We start from the raw sequence: 24,699 nt of genomic DNA, 5'->3' as shown, positions 1-24,699 counted from the left end.
TTGATTGAATTATTTAATTTGACTGGTAACAGTGGTACTGTATAATTATTGTATAATTAAGTATTATTGTATAAATGAGTATAATTACTGTATAATTTTAATGTTAGTATTTGACATAAAAGGTGATGCATAACTCTAAATAAGTTTAGAAAGAATGTCCATATATAGGTGAAAATGCCCTTGGAAATCAATTGGTGGCAAATATTGCCCCTTAATTAAAAAAATAATTTCTGTCAATGCTGTGAACTGACCACTGCATAGGATATGAAAAATATGAATATCTACGTGAGTCAGCTCATCTGTTAACAACAGGCCTAAACCAGCCATGGCACCAGCACAAAAACACAATCAGTAAAATATCATCTAATTATTATCAACAAAACGTTGAAAATATTGATATATATTTTTGTCAATATTGCACATCCCTAATGTACGGTATTAATTTTGATTTCTTCTTAAAAAGCCTTAAATTTGACATTAAAAAGTGTGCAGGAACCCTGTAAACGGTTAGATATAGTTACCTAGCAAGTCAGTTATTTTCAGTAAATGAATTAATAAGCTTCTTGGTCCCCATTGCTTTTGCTCTATAGTTCTCACCAAAATGAAGAAAAACAAGGACATCATGTCAATTACAGTTACTGTCACTAATACTGAATATGTAATCCAAATGTAAAAACATAATGGAAATGCAAATACATTGTTGAATGATTATAAACATGGTATTTTGCCTGTTAATGCCTGAAAATGATATGACAACAATAAGGTCTAAATGTAACTGGCCCCTCTAACAGTACAACTGGCCCCAGCTTGCCCCCCAGACAGTTGAAAGAGTCTAGAACCGCCACTGCTGTGCATCGAAGCATCGCAGCTTGATTATCTGCTCTGAGGGGTGCACACTTCTGCATTCATTGGAAGATGCAATTGGCCACTGATTATGTAAATAACACAATTCTGAATAAAGCATGAAGATGTTTTACTGATCAGTCACTTGGACTCCATGTGCTTATATGCCCATTAAATTGATAGTTCACCCGAAAATGAAAATTCAGTCATTATGGTCATATATAGAAATCATATATAGAAGATATATCAAGATAAGATTTTTTTTGGAAAATGTCTGGTATTTTTTGTCAGTGAAAGTCAATAGTGTCAATTGTTGTATTTGACCCTATTGACTCGTACACTGTAGAAAGATGGTATAACAAAAACCTGTTAACTTAAAATGGTAAGTTATCTTACCATATAAGATGAAAAGTAAATACTCAGACTCTCAAAGAGCGCTTTAAAGTGTAAGTTCGGCGTTTTACAAGTAAAGCCCTATTTTAAGATTGTTTCTGATAAAATCGAATGGTTAAGATTAAAATTTGGACACATGCTGCTGTCCCGAGAATTTTAGGTTTTTGTGTTAGCACCCCCCCACCTATACAATGGTTTCATATGTGCATTGGAACAATCACCTCAAATTCAATCAAAACCTAAAATTCTCGGGACAGCAGCATGTGTCCAAATTTTAATCTTAACCGTTCGATTTAATCAGAAACGATCTTAAAACAGGGCTTTACTTGTAAAAAGCCGAACTTACCCTTTAACATTTCCTAGAATCATTATGTACAGTACAGTACATATACAGTATATTTTGGCCTGCCCGGTGGTATTATTGTTCTGATATTTTTAAAACTCTTTTGCAGGCACTCAAAACATTGTCAACTAACCAACATTGTCACTAACCCTTTAAATGTTCTGTTTGGTTTCTTCACATTTCTGATTAAACCTACTACAATGGACCATGTTAATACCCTTCCAACATTGCTAGCCATATGTGCCATTCTCCTCAAATGGAAACACTCTTCCCCACCAACGCATGATTAGTGAATATGAAAGGTATTACAGTGCATCCAATTTGAAAAATTGAGATACTCTCTGAAGGGATCCTTGAGCTCTTTTCATATGACCTGGAACCCTTTACTTGCAATTATTTATGGTCTTATTAATGGGCAAGATAATAAAGTGGACAGGACCTGCTGATTAGAGGGCTATGGAGAGAGGTTTAATCTTGTGACCTAATTTACTATTTATTTACTTATTTATTTTTCTTGTCTTTTTTCTTTTTCCTTTTTTTCATATGTAGCTGAGATGAAGAGGGACTATGTTTGTCACAGTTGCAGTATCTTTTAATAAGTCTTCAATAAAAAGATGTGGAATATAGAAATAACCAATGAGGTGAGAAAGTTTTTGGTCAGAGCTCTTGCAAGAACCGTTTGGAAATGATGTGCATAGACAACAGACTGGGATGAAAAGCCAGCAGAATGGAGCGGTGTGTGTGTGTGTGTGTGTGTGTGTGTGTGTGTGTGTGTGTGTGTGTGTGTGTGTGTGTGTCTGTGTGTGTGTCTGTGTGTGTGTCTGTGTCTGTGTCTGTGTCTGTGTCTGTGTCTGTGTGTGTGTGTGTGTGTGTGTGTGTGTGTGTGTGTGTGTGTGTGTGTGTGTGTGTGTGTGTGTGTGTGTGTGTGTGTGTGTGTGAAAGAGAGAGAGAGAGAGAAGGGGCAGTGACAGGGCAAAGCTGCACGCCCTCTGTGTGGTCACGGAGGAAAAGGCCACAAGTCATTGATTCTGTGTCACTGAAACATGATCAAGGATCGTCCAGAAACATTCCCACGGGATCGAATGCCCTATCTAGAGAAGACACCAAATGAGTTGAAGGCAACGGTGGTCACATTTGCTTAATGATAAATCAAGAGAAGTCAGGATATTTGATATTCATGCATGTTCTGTTTTAAGGTTTACAAAATCAATTTTGTTTTTCACCCCAAATTAGGTGCTGTGTTGGAATGCCTTTAAAAGCGATCAATTACTACTAACACATATTTTTAAAAGTTACTGTTTCTACTAACTACTTCTACCTGACCTGACCCTTGAAATGGCTTTCATTGGTGTTACCTAATGTAGTCTGATTGATTCAGCTGTATTGAATAATGTATTTGAGTTGAATAAAACTTATATATTTATGGTTACCTAACAAAAAAGAGTGACGCTTTTCTTACGAAACTGCCCTGAACAAAACGTGTTTTACAGCGCAATGCCATGTCTCTAAAGCATTTTAGTTTAAAAGCTGCTGCACAAAAGAAAATTAAGTACACTTTGGTTAAAATATTCATGGAATTGCACTTAGGTAGTGCAGTTAGTTGGCAAGGTACTTCAGTAAACAATCATTGCGTGCAGTACAAGATTTCAATTGCTCACACGGATATGATTTTAATAATACGATGCATTTTTATGTTTACTAATATAATTCTTCATAATATGCTACAGTACCTAAATTATACATTTATAAACTGAAATACCTGTAAATAACATACACTTTTTGCATGCTTTCTATTGCGGTGCTTACAGGCATATGTTTAATCCTGCAAGCTCTTCTTTAAATCTTAAACTCATTATAACAAATTCAGAGGGTCTGGAAGCCGGCAGCAAGCCCTAAAGGTATTCTTAAGAAAAAAAAGGCACCTCGACTTACAAAGAGACAAAAAGCTGTGATGTGTTTTTTCAACAGGGTTTTTTAAACAGTGAGGCTTCACCCCATATGTTGTCAAACTCCAATTGAGTTTTAGATCACGATTTCTGTCCGTAACAAATCTTAAATTGGGATTCACAGTTAAATGTCATCAGGGATATAAGTTCACATTCTTTTTTTTGCTCTGATGTTTTCTTCTAGTGTTCCCAGAAGAGTGGGTCTTCAGATGCTTCTAGAAGATTGCAATGGATTCTGCTGTTCAGGTGAAGTTTATTCCAACTAGGGATGCTAACGATTAATTGCCGATTGGTTGATTGTCAATAGTAATTTAATCGATAAAAAGGTCATCATTATAGTTCGTAGGTTTGAGGTGCGTGCGGTCATATACAAACATGAAGCTGACTGTTGCGGCAAAAACAATAACTAACAATATAGCATCACAGCATAAGAGACATCAGGATTCCAAATTAGTTTTAAAAGATTTATTCTTGCAAGAAGTTCCCAGTCCATCCATACAGTCCAGCTGTAGGCGGAGTGAGACCTTGAGCAGCGGGCTGCCAGCAGTCTTATACTGTTCTATCTCTTGTCTAAACAAGAGGAACAAAGGAACTTTATGACTACCCCAAAAGCAGAGGGTCTTCTCACCTCTGAAGTCAGAGGTCACTTGCCCAACCACCTGCTGATTGTCTCACACACACCTCCAAGCTGTATAAACATACCAACAGGAAAACAGGGTCCTCTGTTCTCGTACACAGCACAGATAAAGAACTAAAATCAATGAGAATATAAAAATTTCTACAACAGTTTCCCCCTTTTTTTATCATTCTCTTTGATTACTTAATAAACACAACAATTTTAAGTCATTGCATCACACTTCTACAATTCTTCAATTTTACCTTTCATTTTCTGCTTAAACTTGTTGAAATAAGATTAGAAGAAAAAGCTTAGGTTGTTTTTTATTTTATGGGGATAGTATTTAGCAAGCAACTTGCTGAGTAAAGAATTTATCTGAAGCCAGGCTAAATGGATAAGCACTGTTATCGCATTCCTAACATTAAATCAGACTCTCAGTCACCTCAGTAAATAGTATAGGTTCTAGTAGGAAAAATATACCTTAACTCAATTAAAGCATTTCGCTGTAACTTCCGCTACTTGTATCGTCTGCATAATTTTGTTCAGCCTTGGGTTAGCCTGTCATTTTCCAATTGAACAGAATCCTATTCACCCATGAATAACAAAATAACACATACAATCCTAATTCCTACTATTAGCCTTTTCCATTAATCACCTTGATTTTCCTAACCATATTTTGTTCACTTCTATTTCAATTTAGTAAGCTCTATTTTAATGCCCCTTTTAATAAAATCTTTCCATAAAAGTTTTATCATTTTATCCATTCTTCTAACCAATGTTAGTTATTCAAAATTTGCTTATTTGTTCAAAAAAAATATTTTTGCTTGTTACACATCAATTAATAGATTTTCTACTTCTCCTGAAAATATTTGAACCAATCAAATTATTAGATCTATATCAATAGTAAGCCCTAGTTTGACCCAATCAAATAAAATCATCAAAATCATCACAAAAAGTTTTGCTAGACTCAAATCATTAGTTGGTGCACATCCTCCTCCAGGTGTGATGATTATCTCGTTCGTCCCGCAGACATTCCTTCTAACCAATGTAGTTTATAGCTTATTACACATTAGTTAATAGATTTTCTACATTTGCACTAAACAAATCAATATCTAGTTTGATTCAATCAAATACAATCGTCAAAATCATCATCAAAAACATATTCTTCTGCTAAACTTGAACCATCAATTGGTCCACATCTTTCTCCAGATGTGTTGATCATCCGTTGCCCCATGCATGGACGTTCCATCTTCACCATTTTGACACTTTGCGCGCCGTTGAAATGGTTTTTCCAGCGTTGGCGGGCGAGGTATGTTTCTAGCACATTCCTTGATCACCCACTTTATTCTTCGTGTTGGCGTGTGGGGTTGCTGATGTTGTTTGCTGTAGTTTAAGCTGAGATGTTTGGACCCAGGTCTAAAACTCTCCAATCATTTTCAAATCCTTACAAGATTTTCCCTTAGATCACGATCGCACCCCCACTGGAATGAGTCATCTGCTGTCGGCTGTCACCTGCGAAATGGAGGCCTTAAGTGATTTTGTTAGTGACCGCTTGTCTTGTCATCCCTTTTGGTGTGACCTGTGTAATTTTCAACCTGAAACATATCATCAGATAATTTCTTGCTCATTGAATAGCACTCATGGTCCTTTTCTCCTGAAAAAAACACTCAACCCATGTTGCTCATGTTAACAAAACAATACAGAATCAGTTCTGTTTGGTTCAATCCTGGCATCCTGCAAAATGAAAATTTTAAGTTAGGCACTGCACAAGGTTAGGCACTGTGTCTTCACTTTTGCTCATGTTAACAAGACAATATGTATACATTTGGAACAGAATCAGTTCTGTTTGATGGAATCCGTTCTGACAACCTAAAAAAAATGAAACTTTTTAAGTTAGCGCAGCGCAAAGTGTGGCACCTTTCTGCCACAATAATAACCCAAGCCAGGATAACTAGTCAAATTCATTCACATTGTTTTCACTGGGCACTGTCTGCTCTGCCCGTTCACTTCTGTATGACAAGATCAGCTGGTTTTAGACAAATGGTCCTTCTAACTCCCTGGAGAGTTGAAAGGCTCTAATCTGACCATTTGTTCATGTGTGTGTGTCTTTGCTCATGTCATGTGCGCAAAAAATGTTGAGGTTATTGTCACAAAGTTTTCTTTTGTCTGCTGTGCTGGCCTGGCGTTTCCTGTCGAAGCAATTCTTGTTACTTGCACACTTACAGACAGATTATTATCATCCTCCTCTTGATAAATTAGATCTCATCTTTTTTATCAATTTAACATACTAAGATTCTCTTACATTTATCAGACGACACATTTACATTCTTATCAGTTCTTGCTTTCCCTCGGAAATCAAACCCATGACCTTGTTGTTACAAGTGCCAATACTGTTTGAACAACAGGAAAAACTGCAATATTTGTTCATATTTGTTTGGTAACATTTGTTTGGATAAAGTTTGCTTAACCCAAACATTGTCCTTCAGACAAATTTCCTTTAGACATCTTTCTCTGCCTCTGAAACAAAAATATTACTTTATCTTCTTCTCACAGCGTAATCTGTTTTTCAGGCCTGTTGTTGGTCTCGCAATTCAGTCATCTACAAACATTCTTCAGGTCACCAATTTGTCAGGTCAGGTTTTTTTTTGTGTGCACACTTCGTCAACGTCAGTCGAATAACAATCTCCCCCTTTTTACGATGCCTAACTGTAAAGGGCTCTCTGGATAATCTGATATTTACTACTGTCAAATCTATTACATTTTCTCAACATATGACTGACGGCTATCTACGACTTCACAATTCTAATTTACACATCAATACTTAAACCTGTCCAGAAAGTAATTCAAATCTACTGCACATCATAAATGACCAAAATAATAACTAACAGACAGAGCTCAATGATCAATCAACTTAAAGCTCCTCCTATGTTCTGTGTTGTCTTCTCATCAGATTGACTCAAATTTCTCAGCTTACTTTCGAATTTGTAATTTGCCTTAACCCATCTATAATGCCAAAACACTCTTTCCAGAAGTTAATGACACATTTATACACACTATTCAGACAAAATAGTTGTCCTAAACTAGCACATACTGTACAAAACATGAATTAACATTCACACTCATAGTCCCTGACTATGAACCGCTCATATTTCTATCTTTTCTCTAAAAAGATTTAAATGACATTTTAACCTTACATTTTCCCTGTATCTTCTATCTAATGTTTTATGGCCTCTTAAACCAGTTTCAAAGCATGTCTGTTCATTATTCATTTGATTTTAGAAAAGTCAGCTGGATTGTTTTGGTGCATTATTACTTTTCTTCAGCTTTCTTTGGCTGACTGATAACAGAAAGGCAGAGTACCCATCCCCCTTCCTTCACTCAGACAGTCTCTCTCTCTTTCTCTCTTGAACAAACTAATAATATTTTCAATCAGCCTCCTAAGAATGTATTTTAGACAGAATGTAAATTCCTTACACTAAACTTTGACCATTGTTATTCAGACTTTTCTCAGATCTACAAAGCTGTCTTCATCTTTAGCCACCACCATGTCCAGTGACCTTCAGGAGTTCAAACTATGTCATAGACATATTAGCTCAAAATCAACACTTCTATACATGTTCTTGCCTATAAGGCAACCAATATCACAAAAAGTTTTGCTACTGTCTCCACATCAGATAATTGCACCCACCTGTGGTCTGTATGTTAATGACGTTTAGACACCCCATTGTCTGATAAGGTTCCCTGTGTCTCACACCGGCCCCATTTATACAATTGACTACCATTTGCTCAGGATGTGTAATCCCAATGGTGAAGAAACAAAATAACTTCACTTCTTTTATCTGATAATTAAGCCGTTTTGGAGGATGAGTTCATTCTAAAGTATATTTGGGAGTGGACCTCTCTGATGCTCTTGGCCCAAAGTAGCATCATATCCACTCTCTTCGCACAGAAAACACCTCCACAACCTGGTGGGCAGGTGCCCCAGTGGTGATGAAAGTCCTGGCTTGGGTTGTCCCCCTATGGCCATCGGAAGATCTTACCCGTCTCTGGGCTGACATCCAGCGCACTGGTTACAGCTCCATCCAATTGGGCAGAATTATCAGAGAGGCTCTTCTAAAATTTGACAATAATAAATACAAACTTTTCTTAGGTGTGGGTGAGAAGACATTCAAGAACCCTCACAGCCAGTAGGAGTGTCCTAAAACAATAACAACAGTATTTAATCAAATCAATCTATTAGACATCCTCAACAAAATCGCAATGCTTAGATTATACTCAGAGAATTTAGATCACAACTGTACATTCAGTGTACTTCATCTGTAGTCGGAGCCATCGGTGGAGACTAAATGAGACAAAGAAGTTACTGGTTCTAAAATAGGCTAAAAATGTCACCTCTATCGTTTAAGGTCTGTATTATTATTTTAAAGACTTCTTTAAAGTCACTCAGTTTTATTTCTAAAACATTTACAAATTGTCCTCTAAATTTATCAAATCTGAACTACCTGTAGCATGATTTGGTTTAGCTTTTCCATATCTATGATTTTCAACTGAAACATTGTGCTCAGACAGCTTTCTGCTGACATTGAATGAGAGAGAGACTCTTGAGGCATTCAGGACTGGTACATTTGCATTTTCATAAACTTCTAACTTCAGGCTTTATATACCATCTTTTTAACTCTAGCCCAGCTTAAGGCATCTTTTCCATAAATTACATGTATTTTCAATACAAGCATAATTTTTATAGTTTTCTTTTGCCCATACAGGGAATTTAGACATTACAAATTTCCACTCAGATTGAGTATCTGTCATACTGGCAGTTTCAGCCCCAGCACACATCAGATTCAGATTATCAAATTGTTTCAGCCAAATCACAAGCTAAAATCTTCTAAAATCAACACATCAGCTTCTAGTTCTTTCATGGTCAACACTAACAAGCTCTCTGTTCAATCGAATGTCATTTACATTTAGCAACTGTTAATCCCCTAACGCTGCTTTTGCTTAGCCTATTTTATCTTTATAAAAATAATAATCTTTCAAATTTCATCTAAATTTTAGTTGTCAGGTTCTCAATTACCATAATTTAATACCCGACTTCAATGTTTTCTCTAGGAGTTTACCAATCTGCAATTAGGATCAAAACTAACCTTTGAGGCTGCGCTCTCTGCTTGTGATACATTTTTATTATCACTATAAATCATTCATTAGATTTGTCTCCCTATATCATCTAAAACCTTATTAAAGCATTTCATTCAAAACACAATCATCCTTTTATTTACCGGTACCTTTAAAATACTTTACAACTCATTTAGTCTTATCTGTAATTTTACGTCAACCGGTACTTTTTATAATTCTTTCCTTTCAAAAGGAATTCCTTGCACTTAAATCTTTCAATCTTCTTACAACTTTCAAAACATTTACAGTCACTGCAAAATGACCCCCGCTGACCGCAATAAAACACTCTCTGTTATCCTGCCTATTGTTTGGTCACGTGAGCTTTCAAAACAGCTCCAGCTTACTTCACACCCCTGAAGCAGTGTGTCCTATTCAGGAAAAGCAAACAGAGCCACTGACAGTTCTCTGCATTTTTTCCCCCACTGTCCCAGCTGCAAATACAATTACAATAGCCGAATCATATAGTCTTCATCATATTAACCTTAATCTACTTTCTAACTCATATTAACACAGAATTGTCTTCAAATTTGTATCATTTTTTGGCACTTTCTTTGTTTTGAGCCAGTCAAGTTATTGTTTATCTTTCCAATCAGAATCAAACTTTTATAAAAACATCATATCCGACATTGTTCATTATTGATTTTCCATAATCTTTAGACATAGCTGTCTTTACATCTTACTAATTTTGTATTATCATCAACACTAATTACAGAACAAGTACATATCTAATATCTGGAAGTCGGGCTAAATAAGCAAGCACTGTTGCTGTACTCCCAGTACAGCTGGACCCTCAGTCACTCCTTATTAGATACAGACATCATCTACAAAACAACCAGGATATATGCATTCGTTTTTTATAAAACTATAATTTTCCAATTCCTTTTATAATAAACGAAGGTTGATGGTTAATCCATCTTTTCACTACCCCCTTTTATAGACCCATTAGGTTCAAAAACACAATGGTTATCAAACTAAAACTAAACATCATCTGCAAATCTCTTTAAGGTGAGGGCTTCAGAGCAGAGCTGCTTACAGCATTTGCTCTCTTCTGTCTCACTATTTGTGTCATGACTGTTCAGTTACTATTCATACAGTATAAAGAAATTTAGCATGTCATCAATTTCATCAACACTGGTTTGAAAACTTATTCTTCTATCAAATGGTAAATCTGCAGATTCAACTTAATATTATCATTATTCCTCAGTTCCACCTCTACTGTTTCCCAGAAACCACAAGATTCTATTATTCGTCTCAGTCATTACACAGACAGCTATCATAGCCGTTAGCACCTTCAACTTTTGTTATAAAAATATGGCAATCTATTCTTCAATACCCTTGTTTTCATAACATTAATACAATACAGCACATTCACATCATCATTTCAATCATTATTTTATCATTAAAATATAGATTTTTTTCCCATTCTGCTTAATGAAAACATTCCTTATCTTTATACCAAATTAATCCCTGTTAATATACTCAATGCCTTATTTTATTATGAAACTCACTTTTCATACCATTTAAACAGTTAATTTGACTTCCATAAATTCTGTCTGAAATTTTATTTTCATCACATATAGTTTTCTACTATATTTCTTCTCAATCTTTCCCTACATGCCAGTTCCTTCTGTATCCTCTCCTTACCAATACTTTCTCTAGCCATCTATTATCTCTTTTTCTCCCAACACTAGTAGTGTTCCTGTCTTCTTGCTCCCTACATGCAAATACCATCTTTCGAAATTCAGATTCTTTTCATTCTGATTTCTTTCTACATCCTCAGTTCTTCATACCAAATCTTTCTTCAAATTCAGTCCTACATGCTAATTCTTTCTGCATTTGTTTTCGTTCCCTCCTATCTGCTTCCTCAAGCCAACAATCTGTCTGCTCACATTCTTTAGACTAAAACAAGATGCAACAACTCTGTTGCTTTTCACTGTTTCTTTTTTTTTTTTTTAAACTGTCCTTTTCACAACATTCAATCTTATTTTGCTCAGTGTCCCTTCTTCAGGAAAATCATGATATTTGATCAACTTTTCTGTCATTTTTATACATTTATGTCCATAATTCTTTTTCATTTGACCGGAAACTTTTGTTTAAAAATTAGCTAGCTTACCGTTAACGTTGACTCCATATTGGCTGAATCTTCTCTCTTGGATTTTTCCTTTTGACGCGCGTTTTACTAATCTGTCAAACGTCTTCGACAGATCCGACTTTTTCACCCAAAATCGGCCAGGTTTTAGCAAATTATGCTCTGTAATTATGGTTTACTCAATCTTTCCGCGCACCCAATCAATCAAGCGTGCACAAGAATTAGTTCAAGCGCGTTTCTTCCGTACGCTGTTTTACATAGAATTAACTCAAGCGCTTTTACTGGAATTAATTAAGTTACAATCAAAGATTTTGAATAAACCAGTACTTCAGTTGTGACTCTTCCTGTTCACCTACGAGCAATTATGGTACTTCTGTTCCCACCTACAGGAGCTTAGTTTTTTTTGTAGAGACCGGTCTGATTCTGTCAGATCAATCTCTCCCTCAAAACTTACTCTGCTCGTACCAAAGAGACAAACTCAGCCAATATGGTTCATGTTCACTCACAATTATATCAAATTACACTGCACAAAATAAAATAATTTTACTGTCTCTTACCTGAGATGCTTTTACTGCCACCGAGTTCTTTCTGATTCCAGTGGGTTCCTCCTAGCCCTGATAGCAGTTTTGGCTCTTCTCTCTAAATTTGGCGAGGTAAGATCAAAGCCTGTGCTTTGAGATGATCAATTCGTCAAATCCGCTGTCAGGACCAGAAGAAAACCTCAAGGAATCCCACTTCTGACACCAATCTGTTGCGGCAAAAACAATAACTAACAATATAGCATCACAGCATAAGAGACATCAGGATTCCAAATTAGTTTTAAAAGATTTATTCTTGCAAGAAGTTCCCAGTCCATCCATACAGTCCAGCTGTAGGCGGAGTGAGACCTTGAGCAGCGGGCTGCCAGCAGTCTTATACTGTTCTATCTCTTGTCTAAACAAGAGGAACAAAGGAACTTTATGACTACCCCAAAAGCAGAGGGTCTTCTCACCTCTGAAGTCAGAGGTCACTTGCCCAACCACCTGCTGATTGTCTCACACACACCTCCAAGCTGTATAAACATACCAACAGGAAAACAGGGTCCTCTGTTCTCGTACACAGCACAGATAAAGAACTAAAATCAATGAGAATATAAAAATTTCTACAACACTGACACACAAGGAAAAATGAAGCGAGCGCGCCGTACCTGTCAATCTGAGCTATCCAGCTGTAAAACAGTGTCCGATTGGTCTCTACACATCCTTATCCGCCATACCCACCCACCCGAGATCCAGTTTCCTTTAGCCAAGCAGCATGTCATGTCACTCCGTGAACTACGCATTGTCTTATGTTGTGTTTGGGCTCATTTGAGAGACAACCTCTAAATAAAGAAATGCAATCTACTATGGTTTACTAATGTTTCGCGAAGTTACAAACCAAAACGTGGCGCAAAAGCATCATATGTATAGCCTACTGTTAACATGTGCCTCAGTAGGTGCTATTTTATACAAATACTTGGTAAGGTGAATTGCCCTAATGTGGGACATTTTTTCCACTTCAGACTTCTGTGACATATTGCGATGTGTAACCAAAACATTATATCCACACCCAATACCTTTTTTAAATCCCCAGTATGTGTCCTAATCAAATCAAAAGAGAAAATTCAGATAACCCATTCATAAGAGAAATTAAAGACATTTTAGTGCTCTTATTGCAAGTTGTCTGAAAAAATCTGCAGCTTCCTTAAAATCTGGTACAGTTGTGTTCACAATATGGGACACTGAAAAATCTATGATAAAAGACCAAAAATCACATTGATAAATGTAGAATAGTATAATCTTATTTTATTTTAGATTCTTTTTTAAATCTTAGTTAGTAATTGTCTTGGTTATGAATGGATGAAACGTAAAATAACAACATTTTTAGTTATATTATCCATTTCCAGTAAACTAGTATCACAATCCATAAACAAGACCATTATATCAGTTATAGTGATGAATTTCTAAAACACCTAACAAATAAACAGAGAAACTTTGGACCAAAATAATTTGGTATAATTACAACTAAAAAATAAATGTACAATTGTTTCTGTTTCCTCTTTACAAAAACAGCATAATAGAGAAACCCCTTCTTTAAACTTACTGATAAAATCATTACATGGATAATATCTATTTATTATTTTAAACTGAGTTTCTTTGACTTATTTTTTAGGAATTACATATTTATTCATATCTGACCACAGAATCTGAAAAAAGGTATGAAAATCCTGTTTCCATTTCATCAATGCCTTAGGTGAAACATTTTTTTCTTTAGTTAATATTTGTCTAATATAAACATTTACATTTGTAATACAACAATTAATATTTGTATTAAAATTTAAAAAACAAAAAATAATAATTAAACCATGCCCCACCACACATTTTTGACTCATTGAAATACTGTCCCACATTAGGCTGATCATGCTGTCCCGGATTTGGAAACCACATTTCCTAATGTGGGACACTAGGAAATTTGATAAAAAATATAAAATATATAGTTTATATAAACATAAAGTTACACTATTTTTTGATGGACAAATATTTCATAAGCATATTAGGCTTAAAAGTAGCAGGAATGCTTTGTTTAAAATCTATTTAACTCCTTAACATCATATTTGTTAAAACTCTATGTCATTAACCTTCATATGGTTTTCACACAAGGGCCGTTTCTCAAAACCAAGAATGCAAAGAACGGACTTGTGTTCTTGGGGAGAACGCTCTTGCTAGTTGTTCTTGGAAGAATAAACTTACAAGGTGACGAGCACACAGAACGCTGCTGACAGTTTGAGGCGATGTGTTCTTGCTGGTATTGCGCAATACCCCCGCACAGCTCCGTGATTTTGATCACATGACACCACAGCTTTGTCACCACATGACACCACAGCTTTGTCTAACCCATAGTTTCACTGTCATTCATGTATTTATGGGGGACCTACAAACACTAGACCTCCCACATTAGGCAGTGTCCCACATTAGGGCAATTCACCCTATAGTTTGGTTTCTAACTGAAACCAACGCTTGTTGTATTCTGCTTAGACTATATCGTTGAAAAGGTCTCATCTGTTAGGACCTACTCTTCCAGAGTGAGGAAGAGAGCAGGTAAAATCACCACAGACTGGACACCACCTGTTGAACTGTTACCATCAAGACGGAGACTCAGATCACTGACCACAAGAACATCTAGGCACAGGAACAGTCTCTTCCCACAGGCCATTTCCCTTCTGAACAGTTAACATATCTCCCAAGGCATATGCCTGTAAATGCAATACTCCCACTGTTTAGTGCAATATCTTAAAAATTCAGGTGATATTTATATTTATTCATTCTATACAAAATACTGTAAATATGTTCATAATCTGTAAATGTTTATTCTGACAAAACCCAACTGTGCCCATATATTTTATAGTATTTTCATATTTTTTTTATAATTTTATTTGTAGAACTTGTATTACTATGTTTCTTGTTGTATCTGTATTTGTATATGTGCACTGGAAGCTTCAGTACCAAGGAAAATTCCTTGTGTGTGCAAGCACACTTGGCAATAAAGCTCTTTCTGATTCTGATTCTGTTATGTACTATGATTTTAGAGATCACATTTTCATGTGAAGCTTATTTTTTCATGCTATGGAAATAGAGCACTTCTAATATGCAAGTAAATTTCAAAGCACTTCCTAAGTGATTGTCATATTCGCTATAATCACTGTAAAGCCAAGCTTCTTTTTGCGTTGGTCAAGCAAGTGGTCGTTGAGTAACAATAACTTGGCACCCGTTACTTTGGATTTAAGAGGTTAAGGTTAATGATCAATCAATTATTAAGTTTAATTTTAATAATGATCGATTATGGGGAAATATGTATATTTACATGCCTAATTCCATCATGCACTTTTTAATAGCAAATTGGTAGTATTCTAAAAGAACCCTCATTTGCATAGAAAAAGAGACATATTTACTTTGAAAACGATGATGATGATGGTATTTCAGCACAATTCCGGCACATCCAGTGTTCGGTTACACTGAATAGTGGGTCGTTTGTGAATATGATAAAGTTGTAACTGGTGTAACAGTTTAGTGAATTTGCCCCACACTGTTTGTTTCTATTCTTACTGTTTTTATGATCTCTTGCTAAAAATAACAATTTTAGTATTAAAGACAAGAAGGACCTGAGGACTTAAGTTTACAGAATTTCTCAGCTTTATAAAGATGTCAGTGCAGTTGACTTAAAAGTATGATTGATTCTCATGCCAAACCCAAAGTCTTCCCATGAGGGCTACTCATGTCATGTCATATCAATCATATCACAAACAAGTAGAGAATATGTTGTCAGGGCCAGCAGAACTGTCAGAAAAAGGTAAAAGACAGGGATCCTACACTGTCTGTGACGGGTACTCAAAACTGGAAGAGTTAGATAAAACCAGAAAGGGACAAGTGCAATAAAGCATGGCATTTCTGGAAGAATATCTGTGCTTTCTCATTATCTCAAGGCCAGCAGTGAAGAATGTGAAAAGTTAAATTTGGACTTTGAAAAATATTTGGTTTATTTAGAGTAAGTTTAAAAGGAATTTCTACTAAATAATGCCCTGAAAATTCGTTTGGGCAAGTGTTCTGTCAAATTAAATATTATACAAGCAGTTTTATTTCATTTTATCTGTATTTATTTTATATTTATTTATTGGAATATTATAGTTATTTACAATTATTGCAAAAAAAAATTTTCTAGCGGTGTTATTTATCTGTATAAACAATTCAAAAGAACAGTGCTTAAAATAGCAAGATAGAAGAACTCATCATTCATGAGTAAAATAACTACTGCACATTGTTTCATATTTGCTGTGAACTAATACATTTCTTAATGAACAGACCTGTGGGTGGCAGAACCAAAAATAATTTCAGTTCTTGTGTAAGACACAATGTTCAGCTTTTAAATTTTAAATCAAGACAATCCTTTGTTCCTTCCCCACAATTAGACACATGTATTCGCAAAATATCCATCAATTTAACAAAGTGTCCCGTCGCAGAACAACAAGCTTTAAATTATCAATAGAAAACTTAATTAGTCCCAGAAATGCAAAGTAACAAATCAAAGATGCATGCGGAGCAGAAGAGACCATCACCTCTCACTCTGAATGAATAATTAAGCCGGATGATATTTTGCTCATGTTTGACGCTGTGTGTGATTTTGGCTTCTCTGTGCTGATCCAGTTGGATTAAGAGTATCGTGGCCTGAGGAGGTCATCTGACCTCATCTGCTCTCCCTGTCAGCCAAGAGCTCCTTGTATTTTAAGAGACCTAATGGACTCGCTGCTTCCAATGAAATTTCCAAATAGAGCAGATTTTGCATGCACCTAAAGGACAGTCGCCTGATAGGGTTGCAGTAACATGATTTTGGAGCTCTCCATTTTTATTTGTATAACTTTCCACTGGTTGGACTATAATCCTGGATGACATTTACAAACCCATGAGCCATTGGATTTTAACAAGCTTATTAAAGCTGTACAGCTGATGAATTCAGACATGTCTGTCAGACAATGAAGTCTCCGCCGTATTTGCATTATGATTCAATTCATTTGAGATTAAAGACTAGTACAATCCTTATATTGTTGGCAGTGAACTGTGCAACAACTGGACACTTTGCTGTCTCATAAGCCCACCAGAGCTGAGGGGGCCATCAGATAATAAAAAACAGGAAGATTTTTTCAAGTGGCATTCAAATATCGATAGTCAAGAAGTGAGTTCTTCATCAGATTCAGTATGCACTATGATTGTATACGGACAATTAGTCCATAAAAAAAATATTGAACATAATATTGATTTACAGTTATTGATTTTACTTTTCGATAAATGAAAAAATATAACGAATACAACAATATTTATTTAGAAAATATTAAATCTTAATATTTTATATAAAATAATAATAAAAGTGCTTTAAGTACCAAGGAAATTCAAATATGGATGGTCAAGATGTATGTCCTTCATCAAATTAGTACATAATGTATGGGAATTCAGACAACCTATATTGTTACATAAAAACATTGGAGCAAACATTGGTTTACAGTTATTGATGACCTTATGTGTATATATATATATATATATATATATATATATATATATATATATATATATACATATATATGTTATATAAAAGTGCCATAGGAAAATAATACAATTAAATATGAAACTTTTATTTTTAATTACTTTAAATAATAAATAAAGAGCTTTAGGTGCCTCAAAAGTTCAAAGATTGACATTCAAGAAGTGACTTCAAATTTAGTAAATACTGCAAATGTATACAGGATTTCGGACACAATAAAATGTGATAATACAGTTTAGTCTTTCACTTAACATCAGTATGTGTCTGTATATAGACCTTATGCACCAGAGAAACGAGGGCGACGCCATCTTTAGGATATTGTCTTTGAACTTCCGTTTTTGCGGTCGCTCTGTATATTTCTATGGCATCGCTGTCCAGCAGTAATTAGCTGGTGAAGTTGATTTACTTATTGTAGAGTTAACGAAAGTTATCATGAGCATTGTAATGTTTATCATAAGCATTTTAAAGCATATGTCTTAACAAATGGACCTTGGAATTTTTTTTAACGAGCCGTTCATTCATAACTACGCAAGATCGCTGTGAAAATACAGACCGGAAGTCAAAAGACAAAGAGGTCAGCGCTGAAAAGAGGCGTGGCTACAAAAGGTCTCTGGGCGCCATTACTAATACATGTCTGAAACCCAGGAGGGAGCCAATATTGTGAGTTTTTCAGATTCAATTAAAGACACATTCATATCATTGACAAATAAAGTAAAAAATGTTATTGCTTTTGCCAACTTATTAGCGAGAAGAAGAATATTATTGGAGTGGAAGTCAACAAACCCGCCTAAAGCCTCAATGTGGTTATGTGATCTAGTTTCATACTTAAAATTATAGAAAATTAAATATTTAATGAAAGGATCTGTCAAAAAAATGTATAATACTTGGCAACCCATGATTATATATTTTGAGAAGATGAAGACTCTCCCACTTATTGATCAATGTTAAATATGATCACCAAATGTGGTTTTGTTTTATAATTGTACGGACCACGAATATGTCAGACATTTTATTATTGGCTATGTATGTGTATATGTTTTTTTTTTGTATTATTTAATTGTGATTATTACTACTATTGTTGTCTTAATGCTTTGAAAAAGTTTATAAATAAATTATATTTAAAAAAGACACCTATTCATATCAGCAAACACCCCATTGAGAAGACAGATGAGCCTTTCTATTGAGTCAGACCACAGTCTATTTGGAGCAGGGAGATCAGCAGGCTCTCTGAGCCTCTTTATACTCATTTCTAGTACTGACAACCTTTATTGATATCTCCTCGCAGTTGACAAGAATAGACTATATCTGTTGATGACGGCGGGTTAACAGCGCTGCCGTAATCCGATGCAATTACAAGGATGAAAGTAAAGTGTTTTATGTAGATGAGAGGAACATATGAGGTAAAGAGTTGAATGCACTTTTTGTCACACTTATCAAGAGCTAGATTTAATGGTTCAGTTACTATCTGATGTGTGTCAGTCGCGTGTATGGATTCAGTGTGCTGGGCCTATACGGCACGTCCTGTGTTTCTTCACGTGGCATGTTTTGTGATACACTTACAGACGTTGATTTGAAATCGTAGTGACATCGATGACCACAAGCGCATCTGCGAATTTTACAGCGAGGTGGTACGTTGCATTTGTGTCAGAAAGCAGCCGCATGTCATGATGGGACTTGACACCGGGCCTGAGGGAGACGGAAAATTGCTCTACTTTATTTTGCGGAGAAACGCTTAAGCTTTTGACCTCATCATTTGTTTGAATGCTTCATAGGCTACAATCAGTCAGAATGAAAACTCCCACGCAGTGGAAAAAGTATTCAGTCTGAAATATCAATGAATGTCAGGAATTGCTTCATAAAGGTGTTTTGTCTAACTTTTAGGATCACACAGACGGCTGAGCAACGTGGGGCAAATATAATAATAATTAATTTACAGAGTGAATCACTAGCGTACATTTGAGTGGATTAGGGACTAGGTGCTTTGAAGAGCTGGAAATAGAACCAAGATGTCTGCCACCTTCTTCATCTGTCAGCTTTATCGTAGATGGATGCAGTCATTATCCATAATAATATTATTCTTGGGATGAATCCACTCTTCTTGTTAACCGTCAGCCCTTTTCCCTTGAGCCTTCCCCATCCCACATATCATAAATGTAATGGCACTTTCCACAAATAGGGTGCAAATTGGCGCCCCATAACTTTTTAAAAAAAATTGCACAAATCCCATGCTTTTATTGTAAGAACTATTGGATATATGGTGGTTTTGATGATTTCTTTGATTTCACGATTGTATCCAACAATTAAAATCAAATAACAATGTCATAATTTACATTTTTATCTAATATGTTCAATTGATATTCATTTCATTGTAGTATTTTTTTTCTTTTTTTTTATATAAACAGAATATAGCGTAAAACACTCAATACATTGGAATATTTCACAATTATTTACAGAGAAATGGCAAGTGACAACAAATTAAACACGAAATTTTGATGTAGAAAGAGTGATATTGTATTTTCTTTTAAAAGGAAATAATATTTCATTTACAACTTTGAAAAATTATTTTTGTAGAATATTTAGTTTGGAATTCTCAGGTTAACAGCTAGCATTTTCTGAAGGTTAAGCACCTCTTTTCAATGCCATTTGTAGGGAAAAAAGAAAGCAATAGAATTCAACAGACCACCCCCCCCCCCCCCCCCTTTTACCAGCAGCGCTAGTTCCAGAAGTATTTTTTTATCCATAGGTATTTAAAAAAAGTCTTTGTTAAAGAGGTATACACCATGAACCAAGCAATCAGCTAAAAGGTGAATCATAACATTAGAAACTTTGATTTGAAGCAAAAAAAATTCAACAATCAGACATAATGACAAATTGACTATTATGCTTTTCTACTTTTTCCACTTTAGTTGCTGTTTGAATATAAAAAAGATCTGAAAGGTGACGAAGCTCAAAGTCCACTCCAAACGGAGATATTTTATTTAACAGAATCCCCTTTTCAAGAACTACAACGAACAGCTCGTTTGGACTACAAAAAGATTTTCCCCGATCTTATGAAGTCACAATGGTATTCGTTTAAATATTCCCCGCCCACGGAATCCGAAAAAAGGGGTACGTGGTCTGGTTGAGCTGCATAAGAGAAGACAGTGTTGTCGCTGTGTCAAAGAGACAGTTTTTTCCACAACATTTCTAAAACTCTTTTGTTTGACCTTCCTTATGCTGACAACTTAGAGTGGTTAAAACTTATTTTAAACACTGTTCCTGAACATTATTACCACACTGTTGATCTGTGCGCTGCACATTTTATGAAGAACAGCTTGTTCTCTGTTGCTTTTGTAAGCTCTCGCTTTTGTAAGACAAAATTACAAAAAAACATACCACTCTGAAACGTCCTGTAAAATCCGTGCTTGCAAAGCATGTGCAATGAAATGTGTTCTGCACAATCCTCTTGTTCGTTATTCGTTAATATTGTCAGAGTCTGAATCAGGCTTGAATTTGTTCGAAATTACACTAGAGCAGAACTTGCAGTTATGGAGGGCCGGGACATTTCGCAAACACAGGTCAAGAGCTGGGCCAGCTAACCAATCCCAGCACATTTCATATTTTAGAAGGAGGGGCTTAATCGAAATCAGCATGTTCGAGTCAGACTGGGGAGAGAGGTGCTGTAATATTGTAAATATGTGAAAAATAATCCGTTTTTTGAACAATCAAGCATGAAAACATATTCTAGTACACCCCAAAAACAAAATCAAGACTTCGTAAAAGGGCATAATAGGACCCCTTTAATGAAAGTGGGTGGAGATAAAGAGTTATTTTGACACGTGTTGCTTTTTTTCGACTCACTGATTGGTGTAATTTTCTGTAAACAGCATCATGGGTAATGTAGCTTTTCACTAGGAATTCTGCTGTTAAATACGATTATATAAACTGATAATCTGAAATATTCTGACGGCTTCAAAAGAAGCAAATACCATGGATTAACAGCCTCATAGCTGGAGTTTTAACTTCCGGAACCCGACTGTTGCACTCTATTTTAGACCTTGTTTTATCCTATCCATCCTATGCCCAATAATTACTTCTATTTTTGCATGTTTCTTTAGTGGATAACCCACATGACTGGATGAAAGGACAAAGCATCAATGCGGAATTTCCATTCAAATCTATTGGGAAATAAGTAACCTCTGTTTCATTACACGTTAGCATGTATTGTCTGGAAACTGATTGGGATGCCATCTGATTGGCATTCTGAAAGCAGGTGTGAAGGGGCTCGAGCCAAGTGTTCCATCTCTCAGCCTCCCTCATGGCCAGAGCAGAGAGAGGGGGGAGGACAGCACTTGACAGCAGTGACTGCGAGAGTGACGTGGTCCTGCCGCTGCGCATCTGTAATCGCTGGGACCCAAAGCTCTGTCTGTGCTGTCTGGATAAGTGACACTCACTAGAACATTGCCTGAAGTTCACCACGCCTGCATGCCTGTGTCTGCAACAACTTAACAACCTGCGGTTTAGTGTGACGTATTTGATGTAAGGAGGGAACAACCTGGACTGTGACCAAGGAATTGACTACTGCAGTTTCAACACATTAAAATGCATCTTTGGTAATTAGAGATGAATAAACAATTAAGCAGAGATCACAATGTAACCAAATATTCAAAACCAGTCAATGACCCACATTGGTCAAACACGCTGCATTTAAAGGGAAAGTTCACCCAAAACATTTAATTCTGTCATCATTTTTTCACCTTTGACTTTTTTCTTCTGCTGAACACAAATTTTTTTTTGAAGAATGTTGGTTCTATGGAATAAAATGGGGCCCATCAACTGTTTGGTAGACATTCTTCAGAATATCTTTTGTGTTCAGCAGTATGCATTCAGGTTTGGAACAACTGGAGGGTGAGTAAACTGTGACAGAATTTATATTTTTGGGATGAACTACCCCTTTAAGTAAAGATTATGGATTCATAACAGAAAATAATAAAAGTATTCAATCCGAATTTATCATTGTTTGTATTATTCAAGTGACGTTCTTGCCAACAAATATTGTTGTTCTTGCCTACAATTTGGCGCCAATTATAGTTAACCGTCTTAAGACATTTTAAACTAAACATAAAGACATTTTAAACAAAACACTAAACACTTTTGTAATATATTTGTGATATGTAAACTTGTTATAAAGTGATAAATGAAACCAATTCTAATGTTTTGTCGACGTACCAACCGATCTTAACGGGAAGCGCTCGAGCAGCGGATTGTTGCCATGGTTACTTGGTCATTCGAACCGGACTTCTCATCATTTAAGTGCATTCTGCTTGACTTGAAATTTAACTTTTAGGGAACTTGGGTTAAATAAACTGTACTTTTAAGACACTCATCCTAAACTTTTGTCTTGACTTTCTTTGTGGGTTCAAGTGGAGCCTCATAATTCGAACAAAGCATTTTATAGCCTAACGTTACATATTTTTCAAGGTAAGCTTGCAAAATATTTAGAGGGCACCATCTTACATTTCATTCATTAAAAAGAATAAAATATCAATATAAAGGATCCTAAATACCGTTGTTTCATGCTGCATCTTTCATACACATACACTCTCAATGACACACACACACACACACACACACACACACACACACCGGCTTGATGACTCATTCAAACCGAAAACTGTTCACTTACGTTCATTCAAGTCCGCTGTCTCTCTCCTCTGCGCAGACGCAAGCTACTAAATGCGTGACACTTGTCGCTGACCGTGCCTATATAAATGCAAACTCCAGCCTTCCTTTGAAGAAGTCCTAAAAGTAACTTGATAGGCAACCACTGGAGGAGACGCACCTCGCAAAGTTCAAAAACCATCCAAGGATATACCAATTACGCACAGGTACGCAACATCTTGTTTAGAATAAGAAAGCTCGTATTGAGGTAGCTTAAACTTTAGCAAATTACATGTTACACTGGTAATCTTTATTTTATTCAGTTTTGTATTGCTATGGATGCGTCCTCGTGTTTTGCGCACAATGAGGCACCCATCTATCCAACTTTAAGGCGCGCGTAAATGCCCAAGTGGACTTCAAAATATACAATTGTGCAATGTAAATGTTCAGTAAGGTCTTTAAAAAATATACTTCTGTCATGTATTGAGCTTTGTCCCAGAGTGCGCAAAACAGTGTTTGAGAAGTTAAATTCGTGCGCATAATTGACTCACTTCTCCCACAGATTCTCCTCGCCATTTTTGACATGAAGCTCAATTTTCTCGTCACCACCGTGGCTCTGCTCGTTGCCTTTCCACCACCGTATGAATGTAGAGCTATCGAAAGCAGCTCCAACCAGCCAGCAACGGACCCCGATGGAGAGCGACAATCCCCGCCGGTTTTGGCACGCTTAGGTGAGGAGTACTTCATCCGGCTCGGTAACAGAAACCAGAATTCTCCCCGATCCCCAGCCGACAGCTTCTCCGAGATATCCCAGTATTCCAAAAGAGCACTGCAGCTCCAGTTAACGCAGCGTCTGTTGGAGGGGAAAGTTGGAAACATCGGCCGTTTGGATGGCAATTACGCGCTCCGGGCGCTCGACTCAATGGAGAGAGAGCGTAGGTCGGAGGAGCCACCGATTTCCCTGGATCTGACCTTTCATCTGCTACGAGAAGTACTGGAGATGGCCAGAGCCGAGCAAATGGCCCAGCAAGCTCACAGCAACCGCAAAATGATGGAAATATTCGGGAAGTAACATGAGCAACCCCATCAGCCAAAGATATTTTTACATTTAGCACAAACATGAATATTCTGTACCATAGTGCTGCTTTTCCATCATGATCTATTTATACCGGTGACTTATTTATTTGTAGATATTTCAATGAAGGCGAATAGAGTACAGTAGGTGTATATGAATCAAAGTGTTCAGAAGCGCAAAACTGTCATCACTCTCCATCAATGTTATTGTATAAGTGATCATCCAAAACTGTAGATGAAGAAAACGTTTGGGTTTCTTTAAAAAAAAAAACACTATTTTCCAGTACTGCATTATTTTATCTGACAGACTTGAGTTTCATTGTAACATACAGTATATTGTTTAAGTTTGTTAATAAACTGAGCAACCATTAATTTTTGTTGTGCAAGAGAATGTCTTATATTTATATTTTTCAATAAAAATTTGAAAGCCAGTTTGACACCTCTTGTCTAGATTATTGACATGGAAAAAGTTATTAAA

At 36.1% G+C, this 24,699-nt stretch overlaps 1 protein-coding gene across 4 annotated transcripts in view; it reads left to right on the top strand.

The window, feature by feature from the left end:
• Positions 1–24,524, top strand: part of crhb (corticotropin releasing hormone b) — a 38,826-nt gene extending 14,302 nt beyond the window's left edge. For 2 of the 4 annotated variants that reach the window (XM_077244820.1, XM_077244819.1), the window contains exons 3-4: positions 3,710–3,771; positions 23,710–24,524. In XM_077244820.1, coding sequence (XP_077100935.1) covers positions 3,754–3,771; positions 23,710–24,219 — 528 coding nt within the window. In that variant the 5' untranslated portion in view covers positions 3,710–3,753 and the 3' untranslated portion in view covers positions 24,220–24,524. Of the gene's footprint in view, positions 1–3,709; positions 3,772–21,604; positions 22,250–23,208; positions 23,375–23,709 lie in introns of those variants that run through there. The other 2 variants (XM_077244821.1, XR_013207313.1) reach the window with 2 other exon arrangements.
• Positions 24,525–24,699: the final 175 nt, after the last annotated feature.

The sequence above is a fragment of the Siphateles boraxobius genome, unplaced genomic scaffold (genome assembly GCF_051911475.1).
Source record: "Siphateles boraxobius isolate OS27281-9 unplaced genomic scaffold, OSU_SipBor_1 26, whole genome shotgun sequence".
NCBI classification, from domain to species: Eukaryota; Metazoa; Chordata; class Actinopteri; order Cypriniformes; family Leuciscidae; genus Siphateles; species Siphateles boraxobius.
Note: the sequence above shows the minus strand (reverse complement) of the source record. Positions and strands in the feature narration are given on the sequence as shown.